This window comes from Chrysemys picta, chromosome 18, assembly GCF_011386835.1.
Source record: "Chrysemys picta bellii isolate R12L10 chromosome 18, ASM1138683v2, whole genome shotgun sequence".
Lineage (NCBI taxonomy): Eukaryota > Metazoa > Chordata > Testudines > Emydidae > Chrysemys > Chrysemys picta.
This window is the reverse complement of record NC_088808.1, coordinates 20,424,460-20,452,164: the sequence shown is the minus strand read 5'-3', so window position 1 is coordinate 20,452,164 and position 27,705 is coordinate 20,424,460. Positions and strand designations below refer to the sequence as shown.

Genomic DNA, 27,705 nt, shown 5'->3' with positions numbered 1-27,705 from the left:
TTGCAACGCATTTCCCTCTTGGTATCTATCAAACAGTTCCCATCAAAGCTTCCCAAAGAAGTGGCTTGTGGGAGCTTTAGCAACTCCTTCTGTGTACCAACAGAATTGTTGGGGAAAAAACTGATGTCTTCTGCAATGAGGGTGGGAGGGCAGTTTGCACTGCTGGGGTTATTACGTCAGCACTTGCTGTCTACAGTAGCTTTGAATTGGAGGAGAGTGACATGATGGTTAGCCTTTTTTTGGAGTCAGTGCAACCCACACACTGGGGTGAACACCTGTGCATTGCTGACATAAATTCTGGCTGGGTCACTTTTCACTGAGGGCTCCATTAGTGGTACATTAAGAATGAGAATTTAAACACAAGAAAGTCCAGCCAACTCCTTAGCTGGTATAATTTGACATCTTCACTGAAGTCAGTGCAGCAATGCTGATTTACACCAGCTAAGGATCTGGCCTAGAATGTGTGTTTCTGTGGTAGTGCCTCTACTTGTACCCCACAACATGCTAATTTCACCAGAACTGTCTGAATAATTGAATATATTTTAATATTGCAGCTGAATGTCAGAATTGCCCATTCCACTATTTGCTTTACTTAGGAACTGAATCTGCAAAGACTTTCACACATGCTTAACTTTATGCAATGTGAACAGTCCCATTGAGTGCAAAAGGACTATAATGCGTAAAGTTAAGGACATGCACAAATCTTTGCCTACATTTGTAAGCTCTTTTCATGTTATGGATGTACAATTCCTAGCACAATGGGACTTTAATCTCTTATTGGTGCCACTAGGCACTATTGTGATATAAATGGGTATCTAATAAAATAATATAAATGTATTAACATATGGTATTCAATCCATTCCAGTCTGTGATGAAAATAGTTAAAAAAGAAAGGTTTTATTTAAGTTGTTCAGAAGCCTAACAAATCAATTTGAAAACCGCAGTATGAAGTATCTATATTTAAAAATATTAACACAAAATAAATTTGCATTACATCTTGTCCAACAATTCCAAATCTTAAATATTGTGCCTTAAATATAAACAGTTACATATAATTTATATTAAATTAATTATCTTGATTCCCTGAATGAATAGGATTTAATAAATCAACGGAACTAATTATTTGATTCCTCAGTTTTAAGCAGTTTCTGCATATTGATAAATTAAATAAAACACCAATTAACAAATCATATACAAACAAATCAGACCCCTAGTCTCTACTGGCCAATGTTTGTTTAAAACAGTAACAAAGTCATTGGCCTTCTCTGAATATGAAAAAAATGCAAGTACAAGGCACACATGGAAACCTTATCTGGATCAAGGAATGTGAACGTCCTATTTTCCTCTTCTACTTCCTCAGTTTCCCAATTTTGCCCATCCCAAGGCAAGTCATACATGCTCAGCATACATTCTTTTTAGGGGGATTATAATAATTCAAACAAATTCACATGTGCTAAATGCATACCAAAGACCTAATTATTTTCATAAATATATACAGCATTCATCAAACTGGGCTGCTGATAGGAAGTATCCCATTTAAAGTGCATCACAGTGTACAGACAATTGGTATGTGTCTTATTTACATAAGAGCACAGACACTGAAACAGAAATACTTACTTGATCATTTGCCTACCCCAGCCAGGGCAGGATCATTCTGTACAGTATGTTCTTGCTCCAGTCTCATTTTGCTTTCTCCAATTTAATCTTAAATATCTCAAGAAACTGAGGGGTTTAGCACAACCAGCAGAGGGGACAGCATGGTTCTAAGGCACATGAGCAGTAGGGCCGATATTAGTGCAGAGAGCAGGCATCGTGGTCTCAAATGTGAACAAAATCCGTTCCACCTGCGTAAATCCTGAGAAATTAGGGAGAGCTTGGAGGGGGTTAAGGAAATCAAATCCACTTCCACAATCCAGGGTCAGAGTGAAGAACTGCTGGTGAGCCCCTCTGTAGCTGCTGCTACTGCAACTCCAGCCTGTAGGTTGCCACAATGACCACAGCCTCTCTATAGGTGTGTAGGGGGGTCACAGGATCTGCCTAACCACAGATGTGGTGGCCCCTCCTTTCGGCTGACCCCTTCTTGGCCTTTTGGAGCAGAATATGTGGGGCTGCCATGAAGACATTATCTACCGTGCATAAGGAGGGTTGGGGGGGGGTGATATTTTTTCATCCCTGTAAGTCAATTGTTTGCACCCTTTTCACTGTGAACATGAACATATAACTTAGCCAGGAGATGCTGGTATTGGATGCAAAGTTCAGAATGAAAATTCTTAAGCATATGCTTATGGAACCATTGCCTTGAAACTCACAGAGCTTAAAACCTCCACCACTGTGGGCTCTAAGAGAAACATCTAATCAGAAGTTCTTTTGAGAGAGATCTTTTTAAGAACTCCTATTGTATCAAGGACCAAGCTGTCAAAAATATCTTCAGTTACTCTCATCTTCACAGCTAATTCATCCTCAGCATAGTCAGTCCACTGAGATTCTTCTTTGTGGAGCTCCTGAATCTAAAAATATAGCATAGACATAAATGTTGACATCTAGAAAAAGGGTTTGATTTTGCAAGATGCTGAGAAGTTGGTCTCCTATTCAGAAAAGCAACTTTGCACATTACCTTAAGCATGAGTAGTTCCTGTGAAGTCTAGTGGAGAAGTCACATGCTTAAACACCTGTTTAAAGTCTTTGCTGGCGCAAGGCCATGGTGCTCAGAACCTTGCAGGATTGAGCCCAATGAGCGGACTTAATTCTGCATTCAAACAGAAAGCTAAATAAAATGAAAAGAACAGGAGTACTTGTGGCACCTTAGAGGCTAACAAATTTGTTAGAGCATAAGCTTTCGTGGGCTACAGCCCACTTCTTCGGATGCTGTAGCCCACAAAAGCTTATGCTCTAATAAATTTGTTAGTCTCTAAGGTGCCACAAGTACTCCTGTTCTTTTTGCGGATACAGACTAACACGGCTGCTACTCTGAAATAAAATGAACTAATTCAAGGCCAAAACTTAGGAGTTTTTGAGTAACTGCAATTCCCATTGAAAGCAACCATTAGAACATGCAATCAAATCCATCACCTGAGCCTTAATGCTTTGACAATGCTGGATTATTATTGTAAATATAAAGACAGGAGAGTCATAACATTCAATACGTTATTTTAAGTAAATGTAGCTCTGTCACAAGAGTCTGTAAGGATTGCAGATTTAATATATATAAAATATAAAACATCTCCATTATGCTTACCAGAATAAGATCCACTCGGTCCCTTTTACAATTTCCATACTTGGTCATATTAAGGAGTTTCCTCTTCATCTCCAAGCTGTTCTTTTCCAAGTTCATTATCTTAATAATTTCTCCCTGAATAAATGACTTTGAAATAAATAAATAAAAAAAAGCTGAACTGTAATGCTGTGCACATAAGATTTGTCACTGATGTAGAAGTTGCAAATGAGAAATGTTGATTTGATCTGTGAAATTCAAATTCAAAATCTGGAAATGTCCCACAGTTTGTGGGTTTGGTGTGGGATGTGCTGAATCCTGGGTTTGGGCTCAAGGTCATCATTACTGAAAAATACGTTTTTAAAGTGAGAATACTTTGAAGGCTATACTGTACCTCTGAGTAAAGCTGACTAAGAGATTTAAAGGCCCAATTCCTATTTCTTTTAACATAAAAACATCTCCAGGCTGTAGAATATGTGCCTGCAGCTTAATTAGTCATAATTAAATGGCTCTAGAAGTCTATGTGCTAAGGATTAGCTGCCCACCTCACTCTATTTTTATGCATGCATTTCAGATCAACCCTCTCTATCACCACCTGTGTTGTGCTCTTATCACTCTGCTTGCCCAAGTGTTGTACATTTCCTTACCATTTTACTCATCACACATTCAGATCTCTACACTGACTTTCAGAATTGTGCCCTTTAAATCCCCATGATGTACCTTGACCTCACTGATATCTGTTTTTCTGCAAATATGTCTGTAATAGCGAGAATCCAAATTTTCTTTGAGCCACGGAAGAGGATTTGGATTTGCTGTCACCTGATATTCTGCGTGTAGCAGCTCGTGAGTTAAATCAAATATAACCTGGAACAAAGAGGAAACAGAATAGCAAAATCAATTGAATCTGCCACTGCTATTTTTTCAAAAGTTAATTTAAGGCTGGTGAAAGGGGCCAGACTGACAGCCCTGGAGTCTCCAGACTCAGTGCAAGATTCCCACACGCAATTATATTGCTGACATCTCTAAAGTGGGTATGATTGTGCCACCCTCTAGTGGCCAGAATCTAAAGAACATATGAACCCTAATACTAGTCGCGATCAGCACAGCACTAGCCGAGCACCTACTGTGCAAGTATGAATGGTTTAGGCATTGCTGCTGTTTTACATGTAATAGTGAACAGGAGAGACTGAAAATCATGTTGGTTTTGTGTCCCCCAATGGACGGCAACAAAATAGTTGTCTCAGATTAGTGCAATCTATATTTTATTTCACAATAGCTTAATAAAAATAATGTATTAACTCTTCATTTTTCTGTACCTGTTTTGGTCTCCCTTTGCTATAGTCGGTACAGTTAGATTGAAGTTAGGTGCTCCTTAAAAAGCAATTTTCATTTTTAAAAAACTGGAAATATTAAACCGCAGCTAACGCTTTAAAAATACCTGATTGTAAATCCTCTTGCTTTCAGCTTCCAGATCGTCATCTGAGATGTCATTACATTCAGAATCCTTTGGCACATGGATCCTCCTAGAATTTGAACAAATGCTTTGAGGTGTCCATAGTTCATCTACTGCATGTGCAGACAGTATCTTAACATGTGAACTATTATGTGGTACCACCAGAGGAACCTCCATTGTTTTCTTCCAAGGAGCTGAGTGCCAGTGATCTAATCTATGCTGAGTTTGCCTTTGAGTTTTTATCTCCTTGGTATGTTGGATAGAATTGAGCTGATCAAAATCTTCAGAGCTTCCAAAAACACCAGCATCGAGGATCTTAATAAGGAACTGGAAGGGAAAAAAAAAAAAGAAAAAGAAAAAATCCATTGCATTTACATTTGTATTTTTTCCCAATTTTAAGAGGTATTCAGTTTGCTAATATTTAAAGAACCATTTAAGCTTAACAGCTAAGAGCCAGATCCCAGTATAATTGACCCCCAAGCAGATGTACATTAATGCTGCACAAAAGTTTTAACTGTAACTGTCTTTGGCTCCACGCACAACCCACCACACCCACACACCTCTGCTGATTGCAGGGGTGCTCTGCACGTGATGGAGTTACTCTGCGATGGGTCAGGGTGAGCATGGTCTATGCAAGAATCATGCTGAGCATGTCCCCTGATCCTTAACTGCCTCTCTGGAATGCCCCTCCCTGGGCAGAGCATTACCTCAGAGGTTGGAAGGGAGCCACATTCAGGATTCCCTTGCACGTTCCCAAGTAGAATTTGGCCCTAATTGTTGTTCTCTTGACATTATATAACTTCCTGATGGCAAAAAAAGCAACTTGACAAGCGCAAAGGTCTGCCTGCAAATGCCCAACTGCAGGATCAAGGCCTAAACAGATATATCTAGAAGACAAAGAAACTCCTGAGTCTATACTTACTGGCAAAGTGCCTTGAGGAATCTCAGAAGATAGGTGAAACATCGTGTCTGCTTTAGCTCCTTGTTTCCTTTTAATTTTCTTATATTCTTTCACTGCATCATCTACAAATTTAGTTACAATTTTTTCTGCTACTGTTTGTGCTGTGTGAGGCCCATGAATGCTAAGTGTGTCAAAGTCACACAGTAAGACATCCAAAACTTCAGCTGATCGCTCTGATAAGCTAGTGCTGTGATTGCCTTCTTTTTTTAGGCCTTTAACATGATTCCGCAGTTCTCTTTCAAAGGCACTCTTATATTTGTGTTCGGTTGTATCAGAAAATGCACTTAAAGTGTCATACAAAAGTTTTTTTGTGAGCTCGCTTGAGATATCATCAGCCAGTTTATTTCTTTCTTGATCTTTCAACAAGCAACTAATGCGTTTGCTCTTGTTTACTTCTTCTGTGTTACTGTCTTTATTTCTCACTGGAAGCACATCTTCTGCAATTGTCTCTTTCTTTCTCTGTGTTAGCTCTCTTGTTTCCTTCTCTGATTCTAAACATACAAAGTCAGCTTGACAAGTGAATTCATTAGATATATACTGCTTATTGGTAGGAAACTGTCCTTTGTGCTCTTTTCCTGATGGCATGGACGTATGTGACCTAGACTTGTTTTCTTTCAATGCTGAACCTCGTGCACTGTATGTGTCTTCAGGTTTCTGCTCTGTATATCTTGTTCCCTGCTGGTTATCATCAGCACGTTTGTAGTCCCCCCTGGATGATCCATCATCAGAGAATGAGTCTTCATTCCCGGAGTAATCAGAACTCTTTTCATTATCCTCCAAGAGATGTGAAATTTGATCAGGTCTGACAAAGATGCCAAAATATTTAGTGCACACGAAGTATTTCACTCCTCCATAAGTTCCATCATGATCACCTTCTGGTTTGTCAAGTGCCACGCCAGCCCAATAACCTTCATCGAAAGAGATACATCCCTTGAACATCAGCGTACCTGGCTGGATGTGCTTCACTAATACTCTGTCTCCAACTTCAAATGATAATAATGGGTCATCATGATCTTCCTGAGCTTTGGACAGCGTTAAAAATGGCTTGCTTTGTTTCTTTAAATGTTCCGGCCTTTTAATGGCTTGTTCTGAAGAAGTGGGACTTGACATACAGACTAAGCCTAATGGCTGCAATGTTGTCTCGTTTTCCGCTGTCACATGTTCTAATAAGTCCTCCTTTCTGCCTGAAATAATTTCTTTACCCGAACAACATCCGGAGAGAGTCCTGTCCTGAGCTGAAAAAACATCCATTAACTCTGGAGATGGCGGGGGCAATTCTTCAGGTATAGTGCTATCACCTAATGAGGGTAACTCGTCTGTTTGTCCTGACACATCTTCATTCAGAGAATAGTGTGAATCTCTCATCTCGGAGAATGTCATTTGTTCTGGTGGAGAAGGGAAGTCTTCTGTGCTGAAGCTAATGTCCCCACTTTTTATCCCACCTACCTCTTCTGGAGGTGTGGGAAGGTCCTCACTGTACAACGACAAATCCTTTTTATTAGATGATGGTAAATCAACACTTCCATAGGATAGCACTTCGTCAACAGGAGACAGTATTTCTGACAAGATATCTTTATCAATAGGAGGCGGAACCTCATCACTGATAAAAATCATATCATCTTCACTCTCAGAAGGGCAGCGCCTCGCTTGTGGCAACTGCTTTTTGGAGGTGATAGAACAAAGTGGCACCACCTCAGGTTTCTTGAAGGTTTGTCCTTCTCTTGCTGAGTTATTTTGATTTTGTGCAGCCACCCTTTGAAAGGTTTGTGTGTCAAATGAACTGACTTCAGCTTCTCTAGGAGCCTCTTCAGAACTTGTGGGCATTGATAAGTGTGGCGAGGCAATTTCGTTTGGTTTGTTGGATATGTGTCCTTCAGTTAAAAGTTCTGTCTGATTAGTTTTAGCTTCCTCTAAACCTGACAAATCTCTGGAGGCTAGTGAAGAGTCTACAGGAAACAATGGCATCTGTTCATTTGTCATGGATTTTTTAGGTGGAAGCAATACACAGTTATTGAACTGCTCAGAAACAGCATCTAGATGCTTCAGGGAACTTTCGGATGGAAACCACATGAACGCTACTTTACTCTGACCAACAGATAAACCATAACTTTCACCATCCTTTTCCGCTTTGCTAGTTTCAGAATCCTGTTGTTCAAAGGTCTCCTCAGTACAAAAATCGTCATTATACAATAAGGAGCTGGATGATGAATCTGAATGCTGCTCAGATTTTCCCTGAGAGGGGATCTTGTTTACACTGCAGGTTTCTGAGCAAGGCAATAGAGCTGAAGCTTCCAAGTACGGCTTGCTCCTTCCATTAGCAGTGTTATCGAACTGAAAGGAAAATGGTTCTTCTCTCCCTGAGGCACTTAGCGTTGGCTTTTCGCTGTTTGAGGAAGTGACAGAATGTGATTCATAAGCACACTCATATTCTGAAACATCTCCAAGACGTTTTTCAGAGCCGTGAAAGAGCGATGAGGCCTCACGATTGCAATCATCGTGGGGCACTTGTTCATCACATATATCACTGGATAATAATTCATTTCCGTCACTTACTGCTATCTGTGCCTTTGTCAAAGGGTTAGGAAACGCATCAGCATCATCGCCACCACACAGTTGTTGCTGGATGGTAAACTCCTCAGGGAGGCTGATATCTGTGTCCTCAGCTTCTAATTCAGCGTCTGAAACAGAGCTTTCTGAGACGTCGATCCGAACCGCAGTCACTTTGTGAAATTCAGGGAGGGAGTGGTATGAGTTTACACTCTCACATCTCAGAAAGGAGTCGTGTGATTCAGTGGATGATTCTGTGTACCCTAGTCCCTCTGAATATGTTTTCAAAGCATGCTCTTCATCAGAGGGATCGCACGGATCGTTGTCCACATGCTTAATCAACTGGTTGTCCTCAGCAGGATTTTTCTCATATGGTGCAGATACTTTCGCTTCTTCTTCGTTGACTGGAACATCTGCCAAAATCAGCGATCATGACAGTCATTTAGTTTTATTTTAAATGGTTACAGTCAAGTACTTGAGCCTTCAAATCCTGCAGTCCTTTACTCCTAGGGCCTTTCCTCCCTTACTTCAATCAGTCTCGATCTGGGAGTGCCTGTGGGGAGCCAGCTGCAAGACTGGGGCCTATTCTCTTTTTCTTTTCATTCTGCTGTTTGCAAGAATCTTTTAGAAATTTGCAAACAACATTTCTCACCCTCCAGGTATTAACTTTTTCCATCTGGCAAATACTGATTTTTTTATATAATATATATGTAGTACTTTCCTACTCAAGCTACACCTTCTATTCACACTTGTATTTTTCATTTCAAAGTCAATAACACTAACTGTGCAGTCAAGGCAAGCACTATTTTTAATATCATATTGTGCATAAATTTAAAATAGGCCAGATAACATTGAAGCGCTAAATAATGTAATGAGTGAGCAAATATAATAACCTCCAGTATGGTTAATTAGAAGGGTTTAAATCCAGGACTTTCACCACAAAAGCACAGACATCTATCATTTGAGCTAAAGGAGTAATTCCACTACCTGGTAGCAGTAGTAGGCTGTTATCTTTTATGAGGACTGGCTGCTAAAGGGGGATGTGACTCATCTGCAAGTGTTTTTGTGATGTATCTCACACTAGTAATAAAAGAGATAACTGAAGATAGAGCAATTAATTCACCTGGTTGCAACTCTTCTTATTATTATTTATTTGTATTAAGCCCAGCTGGGGAAGGAACTGTGTGGGGAGCATAAAGGGAGGAAGCCCAAATGAGAAGGAGGCTGCTGGGAGAGAGGGGAAGAACTCTGCAGTCCATCTCTAGTTGGTAGAGAGTAAAGGAAGGACTTAGAGAGAGGAAGGTGCGCAGCAAGCTTTGGAAGGGGCTGTGGGAAAGGGCCTGAAAGAAGGCCAAGGTAGGATGAAATCCAGAGAGACAGCAAATCTTAGCTGCTCACCACAAGGTCCCTGCCTGGACTAGAACCCAAAAGACAGGGAGGATCTGGGGTCCCTTCTGATCCACTGGATAAGGTGGTGTGGAAACACCACACCCTGACACAAGGGAAGAAGGACTATTGAGTTTAGAGCTAGACCTCCAGGGAGAAAGCCCTGGGAGGCATCATTGCAAAAGCGTGGAAGGACATCCCTGCAGAGCCTGGGAAGGGGTGAAGAGCCCGCAGACGAGCGAGCCTGGGTAGCAGCAAGGAGTTATGTTCATTTGAGTTTAGTTTATTGGACTCTGTGTTTACCATGGAAGGGGTGAGACTGAACATGACCTGACTGAAAGGCTGAGGTGTGAGAAGATGCTGGCCATCACAGGGCTGGAGCAACTAACTGTTGGCAGGGCGATCTAGAGGAGGAGAGTCTGCTACTCCCACATCCAGCCATAAGGGGGCGCACCAGCCATGAGTCAATCCTTCTATGGTGTTACACAAACACACAAACTTTATTGCAAAAAATCGTTTGTTTCTTACCTTGCAGTGGAAGGATTTTAGACACCTGGAGTTTTTTTACACCCAAGTAAGTGATGTCCGAGTCTCGTTTGAAGTTCACATTTGTCCTGGAAATACAGTCACACGTTTGCTGGATTTAAAGTATCCTTCCAGTGAATTTAGGAAGAGCTTGGGATCCATTAGTACTTAAACCCTGTATTCGGGTGATCTTAATGAATGCTGGATGTAATGTTAAATATGTCAATCATTGTCTACGCACAATAAATAAACGCACTGGTAAAGACAAAGTGGTATTACTTATTTTTTAACTGTGTTCTCAGACACGTATGGCCTGATTCAAAGCCTACTGAAGTCAATGGGAGTCTTTCTATTGACTTCAGAGGACTTTGGATCAGCTCTTAGCAGTCATTTCTTACACATGTAAACTGGAAGTCAATGCACATTTTGCTTATGTGACAGTTACTTCATCAGACTCATAAAATGATTCCGCATAAACAAACTGTCATTTTCAATAGGAGGAATTAGTGCCTTCAGTATCCTGACCCATTATGTTGCATCTTATATGATCTTCAGACACGTGTATACTATAAACATAGATTAGGGCCAAATGTTCCCTTGGCTGTATGGCTCTATGGCACTCAACAGTTTCAATGGGATTTTCATACTGGCATCCAAGTGCAGAACTTGCCCCTTATATCTAAGTCTGTTAACCTGGAAGAATAATTCACCCTTGTTGCTCAGCTGTGATTTCATATCATATTGCAATCCATTGCTTTGAATTTACTGTGATTCGACTCTTCTGGAAGTCAACATATGGCAGGAGAGGTCACTCAGTGAATGAGGGGTCTCCGTTGGAGCCAAGCAATAGATGGCTCCACCCCCTGACCTCCCCCCCAGACCACAGAATGGCAGTGGAGCTGTTCTGTGCTTTTCCCTCAGGGCGGGGGACAGGCTAATGGACCCCTGCAGAATTCCATGGCACACAAGGTGAGCAGACCCTTGTGCAGGGTCCCCATATCCTACTTCCCCCTTTCTGCAGTAGAACCAACCACTTGCATTGGATCAGGGCTCTCTGAGACCTCTGAAGTTGGGACAGGCTTTGATCCTTTGTGAATGAAACAGAATATGGGACAGAAGTCCATGCTCTCAGGGGTTAACGTACCTCTGCTCCTCTGACCGCCTTCCGTTTCCTGTCTGTGCTTCCACTGCTGAGGTTCCATCTGAAATCAACCCTGACCCTCTGTCACCATCATTAGCCTGCATGGACCATGGTTAAGAGACAAAGGAAGAATCAGCCCCACTGATTATGTAGGAGAAAGAGAATATAAATGGAGAGCTGTATAAGTAGGGCCCTACCAAATTCATGGCCATGAAAAACGCATCACGGACCATGAAATCTGATCTCCCCCGTGAAATTGGACTATTTTGTAGGAGAGACCAGATTTCACAGAGCTGGGCAGCCAGAAAGCGGCAATTGCTGGCTGGGAGCCCAGCACTGAAGGCAGTGCCGCCCCTAGCAGCAGCGCAGAAGTGAGGGTGGCATGATGTGGTATTGCTGGCGGTGGCGCTGCCTTCAGAGCTCGGTCCCGGCCAGCAGCTGTCCAGCTCTGAAGACAGCAGCACAGAAGTAAGGGTGGCAATACCATGACCCCCACTCCCTACAGTAGGCTTGCGACCCCCCTCCCCATGACCCCATTTGGGGTCAGGACCCCCATGGTTACAATACCATGAAATTTCAGATTAAAATATCTGAAACTGAAATTTATGATTTTTAAAATCCGATGACTGTGACATTAACCAAAATGGACCATGAATTTGGTAGGGCCCTATGTATAAGAGTTGTACTGCCATAGTAAGCCAACCTATGAGATTTAAGGGTCATACTTTAACATACCGCAACAAAGCGCCGGCACAAAGAGTTAGTTTTTATGCCAACAGCTTGAGTTCATGCTGTCATGCCGGCTGATTTTGAGGGTTTATTTGGGTGCATGTTTATCTGGGAAAAAGCCAGTTTCAAAACATAAATAGCAGCCCTGCCATGCACCTTATATGGATGGCATGAGCCTTCGTCTTCTCCTGCAGTCTCTTGGCTTCCTCCTTGCACCCTGTGCACCTTTTCCATTGTCAGTGTATCACTCTCTAATTCTTCCACTGAGGATGAGGTAGCATTACCTGCAATACACAGATTATTGGGACACAGAAGGAAGAATCTACAGCTCTCTGCTCTGTGTCAGCAGCACCAGGCTAGCTCTAACCATGAGAATGGAAAGTGGTGCCAGATGATTTGTATGGCTTTTTTGACCATTGTACGCAAGGATATTTTACTCCCCCAAGAGCTGTGCTAGCCAAACTGTGTCTTCTACCACTGTTATACCTAAAGCTACTAGTCCCCTCTGTCTACCTGTAGATGGGCTTATGTAAAGCACTGATCACTGAAGTATCTAGCAGATAGGTAGGTAATATCTCTGGCATGTTTTTATAAAAAACTGGTCTAGTCTAACATGATTCTCAGACAAAAACTACCCCTGTTCACACTGGGAAGGACTACCATGCAAGCTCTTACTAAACATCTTCGTACTGTGTATTGTTTGCTTCTGAGAGCACTGTGTTTGGGCAGGATTGATAAATATATTCTGAGTGGTGATGTTTGAAGAGTGCTAGGTATTTCCCATGGAAACATTAGAATGAAACAACAAAATTTCCATTCCAGTCACAATTTTCCATGGAAATTTTCAGTTTTTCAAACTGAAACAAAAACATTTGTTTTTTTCCTCTTCCTTTTTTGTGCACGAGTGTTAGCAGTTAACCAATGGCAAACCTAGGTAATGAAACAGAGCTGAGCCTCTGGACAGGAAAACAAATGAGAACAAAACACTAAATGTGAAATCCTGGCCCCATTGAAGTCAATGGAAAAACTCCTATTGACTTCACTGACTTAAAATGTGACGACCCACATGCTCAAAGTTAGGCATGTACTTAAGTACCTTGTTGAAATGAAGCTTATACTAGGCCTATGTAATCTGGATCATTGTTATAAAAAAAAATTACACAAATGAATTGAGCAGCCCTCATCATGGGATCTGGGTGAATTTGATGCAGTTAAGATACTCCATTAGTAAAAATGATACAAATGAGAACTGATGTGACTATATATATATATTTATAATCCAGAGACTCTGCATACACAGAACTATATAAATGATATAACTGTCTCATATATAAAAAGCCAGTTTTATTTGTTATAAGTTGAACTGGGAACAAGAAATATGAACTGAAGATAAAACCTGGAAACAAAAATAACTCCAGTATGTCCTGTCAAAGTCTATCTTTAGCTGATCTATGTTCTTTTAAGATGCAGACCCTTAAATTATTTTGAAAATACCTCAAAAGAAAGTAAATTGTTAATGACACAATCCAAATAAGTTATGATTTTGTTCTGAAAAAGCAGTATAATCATCTCTCATAATAACCCTTAGACAGATCTCCAACATCTTGCCTAAAGGTGATTTATACATTCGGTACAGTGAGCAAGACACTTAGGTAATAAATGAGAAGACTGTCTCTCTTTCTGTCTATATTAAAGTTTGATTGAAGCACTTGAAACAGATTGGACATAATAGCATTAAATATGATTTACCAGTTCCTTGAAGACTATTTTCTACTCAAGCAAGGCATAAGCTACACCAAGTGGAAAGTATCCCCAAACCTTTCATTGTAAACTCACTGTCATGGGAATTAATATCCTCATTGTCTTTAGGGGCTAGTGCTTGGTTTGAAACAAACTTCTTTTCCTTATGATCGTAATCCTAGAATGTAAATGTTCAAAGGTCAGAGTTAGTATCATAAAAGGGGGAGAGAGAGGGGCCAGGTCTACACTACAGACCTATATCGGTATAACTATACCCCGAGTGATGTAGCCAGACCGACCTAACCCCCTGTGTAGACAACGCTATGTCAATAGGAGAGCTTCTCCCACCGACCTAGCTACTACCTCTCGCAGAGGTGGATTAACTGTGCCAATGGGAGAAGCGTCTTCACAGTAGCGCTACAGTGACACAGCTGTAGTGCTGTACATGAAGAGAAGTCCAGACTCTGCAGTTGGGAGATTTAGCACAAAGCCAGTTAAGCTATGTCTACATTGCAAAGAAAAACCACGGCGCCAAGTCTCAGAGCCTGGATCAACTGACTTGGGCTGTGAGGCTATAATTAGCAGTGCAGACATTCCCGCTCAGGCTGGAGCCCAGACTCAGAGACCTTTCCCCCTTGTCAGGTTTCAGAGCCCCAGCTCCAGCCCACATGGGAACAGCTACACTGCCGTTTTTAGTCTCACTGCCTGAACCCCACCAGCCCGAATCCATTGACTCAGGCTCTTAGACTGGGTACTGCACGTTTTTCTTTGCAGTGTAGACGTACCTCAGAGTACGTCTACACAGCAGCTTGGAGCATGCCTCCTGATCCGGACAGGAAGATTCATGCTAGCTCCGCTCAAGCTGGAATGCTAAAAATGCAGTATGGAAGTTGCTGTAGGGATGGCAACCTAGGCTAGCCACTTGAGCTGGCTCCTACGGGGTTGGGTGGGCTTGGACTCGGGCAGCTAGCCAGAGCCACTGCCCGGGCAGCAACGTCCACACTTCTATTCTTAGCACGCTAGCTCACACAGTTGGTGTGAGTCTGTCTACCCAGAGAGGGAGGCTTGCTCCCAGCTGCTGTGCAGACAAAGTCTTAAGGGCCGGACAGTGGCCAGGCCTATACAGAGACATAAGGGGGCCTAAGACACACACACACAGCCACACACACACACACACGCAGCCACACACACACACACACACGCAGCCTCCCTGCATTTCTGGTGGATGGTGGGGATAATAATCTGCTGGTATGAGCATGTAATAGTTTACTGCCCTTGGGAGCAAGGGAGGGGAAGGTTAGGTCGCTGCTTAGGCCACACAGCATTTAAGCCTCAAATAAACAACATACAGTACAAGGGAGCCGTATTTTCAAACCGGTTATCCTTAGTAAATTTAACCTAGCAGGTGATAAGAGCTCCTGCTTATAAAGCTATTCAAGATCTTAAATGTGGAATTCACCCTTGTGCAGAGGGTGAAGCCAATATGAAGCCAATGCACCACTTCATCACTGTTTGGACTGGCGCGTAGGCCTTGGGGTAGAATTACTGCAGTGGTCATAAGTGGACACAGGATCTCAAAGAAGGATGTGCTTACAAGAAATTCATGGGGTTTGTCTTCTATTGGAACAGGGGTGAGTGTAGCTTCATCCATTTCGGCTGAATTTGTGTGTTCCAAATGTAAGAGAGCATGACACCTATCATTAATCTCTGAAAGACATGAAGATCTTAAACTGACAATGGTGTATCTTTATGCATGGCTAAGTTAACTTATACTTTAGTTTTTTGGTAAATTCAACGCACATTTTTCGTGGTTTATAAAAAGTGCATTTAAGTAAACTTTAAAAAAAAGATTTTGCCCCAAATATTCCTTGTCTGAATAAAAATCACCCCAACAGTAGCAGCAACTAACAATAATACTTAAGACTATTCAAACATTTTAACTATCTAAGCACACAGCTATTTTTACGCCCATCTTATCCATTTCATTAATTTACTAGAGCACCAATCTCCAGCTGTACAAACCTAGCCTTCCTTTTAGGAGTTCAGCAAAAGTACTTCTGTTTTTGTTAGCCAGGAAGTGAGACTCACGGATGGGTTGTTTATAGTGTAAGCTGGTTTTTAGCTAGTATTTGTTCTATTAAGAAAAGGACCCATGAATATTGTCAACCCTCATAAGAGTTCATATTGCACAGTGAGTGTTTGTGTGTAAGACAATATTGATCACATTTTCCCATGGGCGATACCATGACATTTCCAGCCTGGAGAAACAATGATGATTTACAGCAACACTTAGATGCAGCTTTGCCAACATCTTAGAGCCTCTATTATTTTTTTACTGTTAAACAGAGACAACCCACGCCTGCCAATAGTGAGGGTGCAGAGTGAGGGCAGCTGGCTTCAGCAGTGTTACTGAGCATGCTCAGTCCATGTGAGCATGCTCAGTACAAGCTAAGCAGCAAATCTGGGGGCGGCACATGACCCCGCAGGGTCCCCCTCCACACGTCGCCCCTGCTATCAAAGGTGAAACACCTCTGTGCAAGGGCTTGGGATCCAAAGTGAAATACTCTTTCAAAGTACAAATCTTCATCTTAGGTGAAAAATTTACCCCTGTTTGTGCAGAGAGCTGGCACAAGACTTATGTATCACTTAAGGCCAGTTTAAGCCCCCAGCTTTACACTTTCTGGGTGCAATCGTGGCCTTACTGAAGTCCATGAAAGTTTTGCAATTGACTTCAACGGGGCCTGGATTTCACCCTCTGAAGGCAATGCAGATGACATAAAATACATGGGGTGCATTATGAAACATCATAAACCTGGAACATAATCTCTGGACATGTTCATCAACTGTCTGCCAGCCCAACGTTATCAAGCTGCATTCTGTATACTACAACCGTGTGGCATGTAAAATCTATTGCCTGTCTGCAAAAGACCCATTTGTATTTATACTGTCTTCTGGTTCCAGCATTCCTTAGCTTCTTATGCTGGGATTTCATGGCCCTGAAGAAACCATTTTGACATCTATTTAATTCCCCTAGAACTAGTGCTTAAATCCATCCTGTTAACCAAATTACACTGTATTATAAAAGTGAAACCATTCTGCAGTGGTTGAAGCTCCCTAGTAGCTCTTGAGTAGGCCACAATCCAGAAGTCCAATCTGGCGATGACAAAAACATGGATAATTGTGGCAAGGTCTACTTAAGACCCCAAAACGTAGCAAACCTAGTCCAACAGAAATATTTTACATTGGTTCAAATGAGGGTTGAGACTTACACTCATAGACTTTATGGCCAGAAGGGTCCATCGTGATCGTCTAGTCTGACCTCCTGCACATTGCATGCCACAGAACCTCACCCACCCACTCCTGTAACAGACCCATAACCTCTGGATGAGTTACTGAAATCCTCAAATCACGGTTTAAAGACTTCAAGTTACAGAGAATCCACCGTTTACTCTAGTTCAAACTTGCAAATGACCTGTGCCCCATGCTGCAGAGGAAGGCAAAAAAACCCCAGGGTTTCTGCCAATCTGACCGGGGGGGGGGGATTTCTTCCTGACTCCAAATATGGTGATCAGTTAGACTCTGGGCATTTCAGCAAGACCCACCAGCCAGACACCTGGGAAAGAATTCTCTGTAGTAACTCAGAGCTCTCCCCAACTAGTGTCCCATCATTGGTCATTGGGGATATTTGCTACCAGCAGTCGCAGACTGCCTACATGTCCTTGTAGGCAGTCTCATCATACCATCCCCTCCATAAACTTATCAAGCTCAGGCTTGAAGCCAGTCTTGTGGCCTCGAATTAATTGTCCCCTTTTAACAGATCATTTAAAGTGCTACCTGGAGGGTTTCAGCTTTCAACTTCTACCATGTTTGCTTGTTTTGACGGACCGGTCATGCCCCTCGATCGGGATGGTTCTGGCATGGAAGCTTTTGTATAGATACCTGTGTTTTCAGAGTCTTTATCCATCACAAGTGGGTCTGTGCTTCGATCACTGGAATCACATGGTTCCTTGGCCATTGTTTCAAACACTTCGGGGTCTCGTGCACCTGACCGTTGCTTCCACCGCTGAGGCACCTCTGCCTGCTGCCTGCCTTGCAGCGATGTTTTCTCTTTCTCAGTAGGAAAGCTGTACACAATTAGACAAGCAATTAACGATTTCAGGTTGGGTTCATGGTCGCCAATTAATCATGACAAACCCAGGGGACGTCAATAAAGGTACGTATCGAAGGCTACTGCAAGTCCTTCTTAGAGGCTGGAGAATGCTTCCGTGGGTATGTTTGTAGGAAGAGCAGCAGAATATTGAAGTCAGTAACACTACCTGCGTAGAGCATTTATTTTCCATTCCAAATACAGTTAGCAAAGAAATGGCATTTTCCCTTCATCTCATCTGTTGCCGGGTTTTACATAGCAGAAATCCCCACCCCCCTCTCACCCATACACAGTGGAAGACTAAAAAAAAAAAATCAGCAGCATCAAGGAAAGCAAAGTATAGGGCCAAATTCTAGCCCCTGGTGCCCACATGCTGCTCCCACTCAAGTCAGCAATGATTTGCTAGATTTCAACAGTTATTTTATATGAAAAAATCTAACATAACAAATCTGTGGCCATTTGAACTTCACATGTTGGTCACCATAACTGCTTTGAACTTAACAGCAACTGGGAGATAGAAGTCATATCCGCCTACTCCAAAGGCATAGAGCTTTACCATTTGAATTAAAGGAGATTCTCCATTAACTGTTAGCGGTACAGGCTCCATGACACATAGTTGAGCAATTTGATTCCACCCAGCAGAGAGCAGTGGTGCATACTAGTCATATACTACAAAAACACTGAAACACTTTTCATATGTTATCCATTGGGCTAAAACTAACTAACTATCTTCACTTCTAGGAGTTAATCAGCTATTGGATAACTGCAAAATACATATTTTTTATTTTCGCTTTTTTAATTTGGACAAAATGGTTTTAGGTGGTCATATAAAGCATCTAATATCACCAATCCTTAAAATTACAATTGGAAATACGTTTCAGATGATGTATTTGACTCCTTAGCTGAAAACTGTTATTTGACACTATAACATGATTACATAATTGTTTTTATTATTTTTGTTTCCTTTTAATAATTATTATAAACAGTGTAAAACATTCAGATTAAAGCCACTATATAGAATAAAGCTTAATAAGTATAATTCTTTAGGACGAAATATTGAGAAAAAGCAATAAACATTAGGAAGTGGTATAGATTTGCTTAAATTTATAGCAATATCTAGTCCTGCTGTGTATAAAAATACATATAGTATCTGCTCCAAACCCCGTTTAAGTCAATAGGAATCTTTCCATTGACTTCAATGAGCTATGGATCAGGCCCCAAGTCTTATAGGAGAATGCTGAAAAAATAATATAGGATTTCTTCTGCTGTTAATGTTTTCCAATTAAACTGGGGCCCCACGGTTGCAACATTTCCTGTTTGGATGAGGCTCTACGGATGGTTTTAAGGAAGGGTTAGCTTCTTTCCAAATGAACCAACATTGCAAGGTGTTTTGAAGTAGCCTGGAAGCAGAAAGTTATGCAGTCAGATATCACAGGTGGCTCTTTACAAGTTCTGGAACGCAGCACCTGGATACCAGCCTGATCCACTCATATAATCTAACAGCAGCAGTGCTTTCAGAATGTCAGCATTTACTTGTTATGTTTGGGCAGTTTGAAACATTATTTTAATTTTGCCTTAATTTTGTAAATGTTGCTCCACTGCCCACCCCCAGACAAGCTCTGAGACAGTAATAGAGACTGCCGATGGCTTTTAATTATTATCCTGATCAGTATAAAATATGAATGCACCTGCACTGGCGAACAGCTAGCATACTTATCCTTCTGTATTCTTACACGTGAAACAGATCTGTATACAACAATGCAGCCACAGTTTGGGTACATTTTGAGCCCCCACTAGGCCCTGTCTATGGACTTGGGCTAATATTTACTCTTCCACTATGAGCAAACTTGTCAGTAATAAGAAGTGAAAGTCCAGCCAAGAAACCTTCCTAACGATTCCTGTGACTTGTAATCAATAACAACATGAATTATAGATCAGTTTCATGCAGAGATTTATTTGAAAGCCGTTCCCTCTGGGAAGCTAAGTAAATGCCCAGCACTGACTCACCAGCTTGCTAGACTAGCTCTTAGTTATAACGAGTGAGGCTCCTTTATATAGAGAGAGGTGTAATTTTATATATATATATATATATATATAGGTGTAATGTATATATTTTTTATATATAAATAGGTGTAATGTGTATATATATATAGATATATATACATTACACCTATTTTTCTAAAGCAAACTAGTTTTAATGTGTACATTCACCTCCGCCTGCTTCGGAAGGCTGCTGTTCAGAAGGTATGTATGAAATCCCATGATTTTTAGATCTTATTTTCAGAAGTGCTGAGCACCCACTACCCCATTTGGCTGGGAGACCATGAAGACAGTTCAGATACCTGCCTGTTGGACCCAGGTGCCAGCAAAGGAATGTGCAACACTGTTTCTGGAGGTGACATCTTTCAGATGAGCTATAATAGCGTGGTTTCACTACAGTTTGTCATTAGAGATCGCACAGCCCTTTCTTCGTCTCCAAATTCCAGCTCAGGTAACTGCATTCTGCCTACAGAAACTCCCACTGCTATATCAACTGGGCACAATCTCCCTTTCTGGCCTAACCTATTGTGTGTTATTGCTGTTATTGCCCAGTAGCTGTAGCAGTGTGTCCCACAAGTTCTGTGTAACCATGACAAGTCCCTTATCTACCTCTCAGGGGTGCTGGAAGCCTAATTAGCTATGTTAGTGAGTCTCAATGCCTTGCTTTAATGAGTGGTCAGTTATCTGGGATATAGCAGCCCACATCCTTTCCTCAGCTGGTTTTCTCAGTAACCATAACTGCAAAAAAGAATTTAAAAGCTATTACCGACCTCTTGTATTTCCTGCTCAGTGTATTATTTAACTGGGCACAACTGTTTCCGTTCCTTGACAGAACTGGCCTTTGTGAGTATGCTGTAGCTTCTGCTGGCACGGAGGATATTGCTGGACTGGAAATTGTCCCAGTCTTCTTCTGCTTTATTGCTTCTTCAACGTCTGCTGAGCTGTTTGTAAACTAAAAGGAACAGGGCAATGCATAAGAGTTTACTAGTTATTCTTTCAGCCTGTAAGAGGCAGGGACTAGAGGTTGCAGCAGTCCCTTGGAATGGAAAATGACTGAAATCAGAACCGACGCTCATTGAAGAAACCCAGGTAAACTCCCATTGACTTTAATGGGTGCAAGGTTAGGCCAACACTGAATGCATTTGAAAATGCTACCCTTAAAATATACGTATAGGGCCAAATTTTACTCTGATACACCAGTGTAAATCTGCATTCACTGAGGATAGTGGTGTTACATTGGATTTGTTCTCATGCAAGTAAATCCTGAATCCTGAGCCCTTTTCTGCAGGAGTGGAGGGCCCTTTCTCCCGTGGAACCCCTGCAGTCCTGCTGTATAGAGGGGGAAGGATTTCAGAAGCCCACTGACAGGGGTGTGCATCCTCTGTATTGGGGCTCTTTGGGCGTGGAGCGCAACAGATCTACTATCTTGGGCATTTACCTCTTTTGAGCAAAGCTGGTATTACCAATGCCAGATTCTGCCAGATTGACTGGCACAATATATTCAATATAAAGACACCCCCTCCCCAGATTATGATGAGGAGTCACAGTCATTTGTACTGATATTCTTGAGGCAAAAGGCTAGAACTTTAATCCCATGTGCCTTTCCTCTCAATTCTGTCACGTCACATGTGCATCCCTATTCTGTGGAGCAGAGCATTTACATACTGATGTTCATAGGCCGCTAGGGTGGAGTGAAATTTACCCACGCGAGGCCTCCCACACAGCTTATACCAACTCTGCAAAACTGTATTCACCAACTTGCTGAGGCAAGTAATTTTTTTAATGGGCAAGTAAAATATCATTCCTCTTTTCCTATAGGAGTCAATACCATAGCAACATTTATCATTGCTTTAGCTTCATTACTGCAGTTAATAAGAACAAACCCATGGCTTTCCTCTATCGGTAATGCCCCCAAATCTGCCAGTGCCAAATGTAATGGTAGCATTTTAAGGGTTCTATTAACCTGTGGCCCTTGTGCCAACCCATGCAGCTCCCGCTGGAGTTGTGCTGTTGACTGCTGCATTAGTAAGATTTCTCTCTGCTGTTTTAATAGCAGCTTTCTCTCCTGGTGAGCTGCCCTGTAGATATTTTGCAGGTGCTGGATTTCCGCCTGCACAGAACAGACAGTGAAGAGGGGGGAGCGTAAGTTACAGTTAAAATACAAATACACATGAAAAAGGCCTACGGGTCAGTTAATTATAATTAGTAACAAGTGGAAATATTGCAATTAAAAAGAACAAAAAGTGCATTTTGGGTATTCAATATATATAGCTCTTTTTATGGGCATTTTTGTGTACAATTTTTTCAGTCTTTGCTTTGAGCAGTGCTTGCTGACTTGTGCCCAGACACGCGAGGTTACTGACAAACAGGTAAAGGAAATGTTTCGTAGAGTTATTAGAAAGTGCCAAATTGTTCTGAATGTTGATGAAAGCACGTGCAGAGAAAATTGGGGGGCTGGGAGAGGTGAGAGCGAGGCACGGTCTAGTAGCACCTGGGAGCCAGAAACGCCACACTTCAAACTCAAGCTTTGACTCTGACTCCCACTGCCCACTTGAGCCTGATGTTCCAAGGCGTTGAGTACCTGTAGATCCCGTTTCAATCAGAGAGAGTTCCAGTGCTCAACACTAGTATCTGAAGAAAGGGGACTGAAGAAGAAGGGGACTGAAGAAAGAGGGCCAGGTTTTAGGAGGGACATAGTTGGTGAGACACCAGGGGCTCAGGTGAGCTTGCTGGACCAGGTTGCTATTAGATACACAGGCCTCTCTCAGCATGTTTCTGTGCATGCTCAGTAAAAGTGCTCTGTCCTACAACTCTATCTGCTCACTGCGATGCTTATTGCTAATGAAACAAGCACCTCTGAAAGTCAGACCATAAGGCCCAACTTTTCAAAGCTGACCACTAGTTTTGGCTAACTTGGTTGTTGCTTGCCCAACTTGAGACAACCTGGGCCTAGTTTTCAGTTGGGCACGGCTCCCACCACTCCAGATGAAGACATTAGGCGCTGTGGATGCTCAGCCGCTTTGCAAATCAGATTCCTTCAAGGCATGTAAGGCCCCCAAAATGACAGGCCACTTCTGAAAAATCTGACAGCATGGGACTTGGCCCAAGTCACAGAGGAATCTATGGCAGAGTCAGGAATAGAATCTAGATCTGACGCCCATGGCTGTGTTTTAGCCACAAGACCGCTACTAACTGTTGGCTAATGTCCTATATCTCAACAATGGAATCCTAAACACCTCATACCATCGGGTGTATACACTAAGAGTAGATAACTGCAGTAAAACTGGAGTTGCAGAGAGAAATGGTGCTTCCTGCTTCTTTAAAATGTATAGAGTACAGCCCATGGCATAAAATAACTTATCTGAGGTATAAAAATCAACATCAATGAAGTATATTATGAAGTCTGTGCAACAACACTACATACTCCTTTACTATTGTCCAAGAGATTCTCATCAGCTCTGAGTGTTAACACTTCCCCTTGTTTTTCAAGAAGAAAGCTGGCTTGTGTAATTGCAATAACATTACCTGTTCTTGCTTCAGCCTGGTTAGGATTTTGTGCTGCTTCTCAGCTACGGCAGACACTTCCTCACTGTCTCGCAGATTATCCAGACAGCTGAAAGCAGGATGGAGACCAAAATCACTACCAGAAGGACGTTTGGATGTGTGAATGCAATGCCCATGACAGGTGTCCCCATGACAGGGCTGGGGCCTGGAGTGAAGTCTTTATCCCCAGAACAGGTACATCAGTGCAAGGTGCACCACGCTGCCCTGCCTGTATCTCAACCCCATCAGGAGAATGAGAAGGTACTTCAGTATTCACAGCCCATTTCACCGTGGACCTCTTTGCAAGATGGCCAGGTTTCCAGACGCGCCCAGCATTCTGCAGCTCTCATTGACAGCAATGGAGATTCCGTCCTCCCCATGGAGAGCAGTAGGAACTGCTGGATGATGAACTAGTTTGAAAATTTGATCACTTCATTTCAGATGCCTACATGGGGGCTGGACTCTTTTGGACATCTGGCCCTTAATATCTGTGTATTGTGATGCAGACTCTGTGGAGTGACACCCAGCAAACTTATTTCACTCAGGCCATCAAACAGCTCCCAGGTAGTAACAACTTCCAGTGACTATCCGCTTGGACTCAGAGCAGCCACTTCAGCAAGCAAAGTTTAGTCCTTCACAAGTTCCTGAGAGAGCCCTTCCCCCAAGCCCAGCCCTTAGTTATCATATATTTTGCTTTTTGGCATACTCCATGTTCTAGATGGAAGCTGGTGCAGTGGTTAGGGTGTTAGCCTGGGCTTTCGACAACTGGGGTTCCATTCTCTGTTCTCCCACAGCCATCCTGAGTGACCTTGCACATCTCTCTCACTGCCTCAGTTCCCCATCTGTGCAAGGCCGGCTCCAGGGTTTTGGCCGCCCCAAACAGCCAAAAAAAAAAAAAAAAAGCCGCGATCGCGATCTGTGGCAGCAATTCGGCGGGAGGTCCTTTGCTCCCAGTGGGAGTGAGGGACCGGCCGCCAAATTGTCGCCGAATACCTGGACGTGCCGCCCCTCTCCGGAGCGGCCGCCCCAAGCACCTGCTTGCCAGGCTGGTGCCTGGAGCTGGCCCTGCATCTGTGAAATGGAGGTAATTGTACTTCCCTAACTCACAGGGATGTTGTAGAGCTAACCCAAAATTGAGGAGGTGGTGAGGGGTTGAGGCTCATGGTGTGGCTTCCATCTTATGTATGCCTGACTGGAGGCTGGCAGGAAAGGGGTTAATGGTCACTCTGGTTTGAAGAACTGCATCTGCCTGAGCTGGGTCAGCTGTGGGGAATTTATTAATGACCTCCAGCTCCAGCCCACGGCAGGAGGCATTTGCTGTGGGGAGCCAAGCCGCAGATAAGAGCTTAGCTGGAGTAAAGCCAGGCTTTGGATGTGGTTGAAACAAGCTGGGCCTTGTCCCTTCTGGCTGTGGGGAAGCCCTGTTGTACCTTAATTTGCCCTGTAAAGGGGCAGGATGTTGACTTCTCTGTTTTTACAAGGTAGCCCACCATGAAGGGGGTACACGCTCCCTTTAGTGGGCAGAGCCCAGCTGCCTTGTTCTGACTGGCCTGTTGCAGTCAGACAGCGTGTTTACCAGGTACTGAAATAAGGAAAGGGTACGCAAAATGGGCTCACCCTTTCCGATGCTCCAGCCAGGCCAGCTCTGCCTTGGTTTTCTCCTGAAGGGCTTTTTCTCGGAGTCGAAGGAGGGCAGTCTGGTGCCGGGCTCGTAGTTCTTCTTCCCTCAAGTACTGCTCAGCCATTGTCAAACTAAAACGGCAAAAGGTGCTGGACCCTCCATAGAACTGACTGACTTCACTCCACTAAAGGCAGAAGCAGAGGGATGGATTTATTAGGGGGCAGCCATTGGATGTCCCACAAGTTTGGCATTGCAAATAAAAGCCACATGGGTGACTCCATGTGCAACGACTCGCAGGAGAGGAGCTCTGGAGCCCAAGTACCTGGCTTGTGGAATCCATTTGTTCGCTGCTGTCTCCTGAATCATCTGCTGTGAGTGTCTTGCTGTTGGGCTGATTTACTGAAGGAGGCAAAGGATTCAAGGATTGACGTGTGTGCAAAGAGTCCCCATGCTGTGCAGACAGGGATCCTAAAGAAAGAGAGCATTAAAGTCACTGTAAGTAAAATATTTCTTCATATCAGGGGTGAGGGGGGAAGTGATGTATCCTGTTTCTAAACTTTATAGCGTGGTTGTAAAAAATATAGATTAAAGCTAAACAATTAAACTTTCTAATATGCTTCCAAACAGATCAGTTCATACTGTGGTCTAGGCGAGTTAGCTTCCATTCCAAAATACTAGACAATCTGAGCACAGGGTCAGAAGCCTGCCACGCATTCAAGTGTTGTAATCCCTGCTTTGACATTGACTCCTCCTGTGACCTTAGGAAAGTCACTTAATCTTTTTTGTCTCTGATTTCCCTGCTGCTATATAAATAAGGTTAATGACAGCAGCTGACTGAACTCCCAGGGTGTTCTCAGGGTTAGTGTCTGTAGAGTGATTAGAGGATATAAAGATACTGTTCTGACTAGTCATATATACAGTGAGTTAAATCATTTGGGGCAAAATTGTCAAAGGTGTACTAAGAAATTTGATGAAATCGCTGCTCAGTGTCCCAACCCCAAAATGCTGCTCCACTTTTGGTGCCACTGTAGGGCATCTGTAAATTTGCCCCTAAATGCCACTAAATCATCTAACTGGATAGTCACCTTGTGGCTGGGTTGAGGAATCCAGGTTCATTTCCCCAGTGGATTTTCTCTCTGTGGCTTTTATGGCATCCATCACGTGGCAGTTGATTTCAGTTTTCAGTGCAGAGTGTTTTGGAGACTGTGCCCTAACGCTACCAGAGGTGGAGGGGGAAAGAAACACATTCGTACATGATATTTTGGTGTATTAGCTGCCAGGGACAATAATAATACTTAGCTCTTAGAGAGCACTCTTCCTCGGTTGATCTCAAGTACCTTTCATAACAGCGCGTTAGTAATAGTTATTCTAGAGTGGAGCTTCTATATATATGAAAAGTTCTTTTCTGGTACTTAGCTCAGTGCGAGGTTGGAACCAATTCTCAAGTACTTAGTCTATGCTACTTTAAATGAGTGTTAAAATGTGCACTTAGAAAAACACCCCTTCTTGGTAGGCAGTGTCCACGGTGCTGGTCAAAATGGATACTCCTTCTCTTCAGCAGGTAGCAATATATGGTTTATCCAAGATACCTGACTGCAAATCAAAGGAATTGAGGAAAGGAGGTTCCTGTTCACCAAAATAATAGAGATCTTTGATCTATAGCTAAATGCAATTTTTCCTGCCACAGAAAATACAGCAGAGATCATGGGCAGCGGGTGAACCGGCCGTTGGGGGGTGGGGGCGCTAGCCCTGGCCCCTCCCTTTCTGCCCGAGGCCTCTTCCGTCCCCCCTCCACTGCCAGAGCCCAGAGCACCCCAGCCAGTGGCTGCCTAAGCGCCTGGAGTGTCAGGCAGGCGGGGTGGCCCCCAGCCCTGGAGTGCCGGGCGGGCGGCATGTAGGTGGGGCCACGCCCGGCTGTTTGGGGAGACTCAGCCTCCCCTGGCCTATGATACTCGCTGCGCATGACAGAGATGTTTCCCTTCAGGATCTGGGCAAAAATCAGGCCAGAGAAAGTTTGCAATTGCAGGACATATCGTTTACATTGAAGAACTGAAACCTCCAAAGGGCTAGGACACGAATCTCATTCCCACATACAGCGCAGCTGCCATGCGAGCTATTCCCATTGTGATCCTGAAGAATATCAGTAGCAGAAACATGTTCCTGATGCCCAGTTCAAACACTCCAAAGCCCTGAGTCATTGAATTTGAACAAGTCATAGAGTAAAACAATCAAGCATCCCATTGTCTATTGCTTACTGTACCTGTCCTCGGCTGTATCACCTCTTTTGGGATCACCTTCAAATTGATATTCTCTCTGGTCTTGCTTAGCATGCTTCAGTCTTGCCCTCACCGTGCATCTGGCTTGGGAGCCATTCAGCCCCTGTAAAAATGGAATGAACCCCCAATGACAATGAGTGATCTGTACAAAAAGTGTCACCTTTCAGCCCTTTCTGTAATTCTCATGGGCTAGAACCTGGGTTTATACAGTGCCTTTCATATTCCAATGACCTCTAGAGGGTTGTATTGACTAATGAGTTAGATCAGTGGTTCTCAACCAGTGGGGCATGTGTAACCCTGGGGGTATGCAGAGGTCTTCCAGGGGGTACATGAACTCATCTAGATATTTGCCTAGTTTTACAACAGGCTACATAAAAAGCACTAG

General features: G+C 43.0%; 1 protein-coding gene across 4 annotated transcripts in view; it reads right to left on the bottom strand.

The window, feature by feature from the left end:
* Positions 1 to 874: 874 nt before the first annotated feature.
* CCDC187 (coiled-coil domain containing 187) overlaps positions 875 to 27,705 on the bottom strand; it is a 72,755-nt gene continuing 45,924 nt past the window's right edge. For 3 of the 4 annotated variants that reach the window (XM_008169507.4, XM_065572074.1, XM_065572072.1), the window contains 18 exons: positions 27,305 to 27,423; positions 26,130 to 26,260; positions 25,367 to 25,512; positions 25,041 to 25,228; positions 23,406 to 23,493; positions 21,844 to 21,990; positions 20,651 to 20,832; positions 17,633 to 17,817; positions 15,288 to 15,400; positions 13,790 to 13,871; positions 12,110 to 12,237; positions 11,228 to 11,322; positions 10,087 to 10,172; positions 5,587 to 8,585; positions 4,650 to 4,991; positions 3,932 to 4,075; positions 3,236 to 3,361; positions 875 to 2,507 (listed from right to left, as the gene is read on the bottom strand). In XM_008169507.4, the coding sequence (XP_008167729.3) occupies positions 2,352 to 2,507; positions 3,236 to 3,361; positions 3,932 to 4,075; positions 4,650 to 4,991; positions 5,587 to 8,585; positions 10,087 to 10,172; positions 11,228 to 11,322; positions 12,110 to 12,237; positions 13,790 to 13,871; positions 15,288 to 15,400; positions 17,633 to 17,817; positions 20,651 to 20,832; positions 21,844 to 21,990; positions 23,406 to 23,493; positions 25,041 to 25,228; positions 25,367 to 25,512; positions 26,130 to 26,260; positions 27,305 to 27,423 (5,457 nt within the window). In that variant the 3' untranslated portion in view covers positions 875 to 2,351. The remainder of the gene's footprint in view (positions 2,508 to 3,235; positions 3,362 to 3,931; positions 4,076 to 4,649; positions 4,992 to 5,586; positions 8,586 to 10,086; positions 10,173 to 11,227; positions 11,323 to 12,109; positions 12,238 to 13,789; positions 13,872 to 15,287; positions 15,401 to 17,632; positions 17,818 to 20,650; positions 20,833 to 21,843; positions 21,991 to 23,405; positions 23,494 to 25,040; positions 25,229 to 25,366; positions 25,513 to 26,129; positions 26,261 to 27,304; positions 27,424 to 27,705) is intronic. The other variant, XM_065572073.1, reaches the window with a different exon arrangement.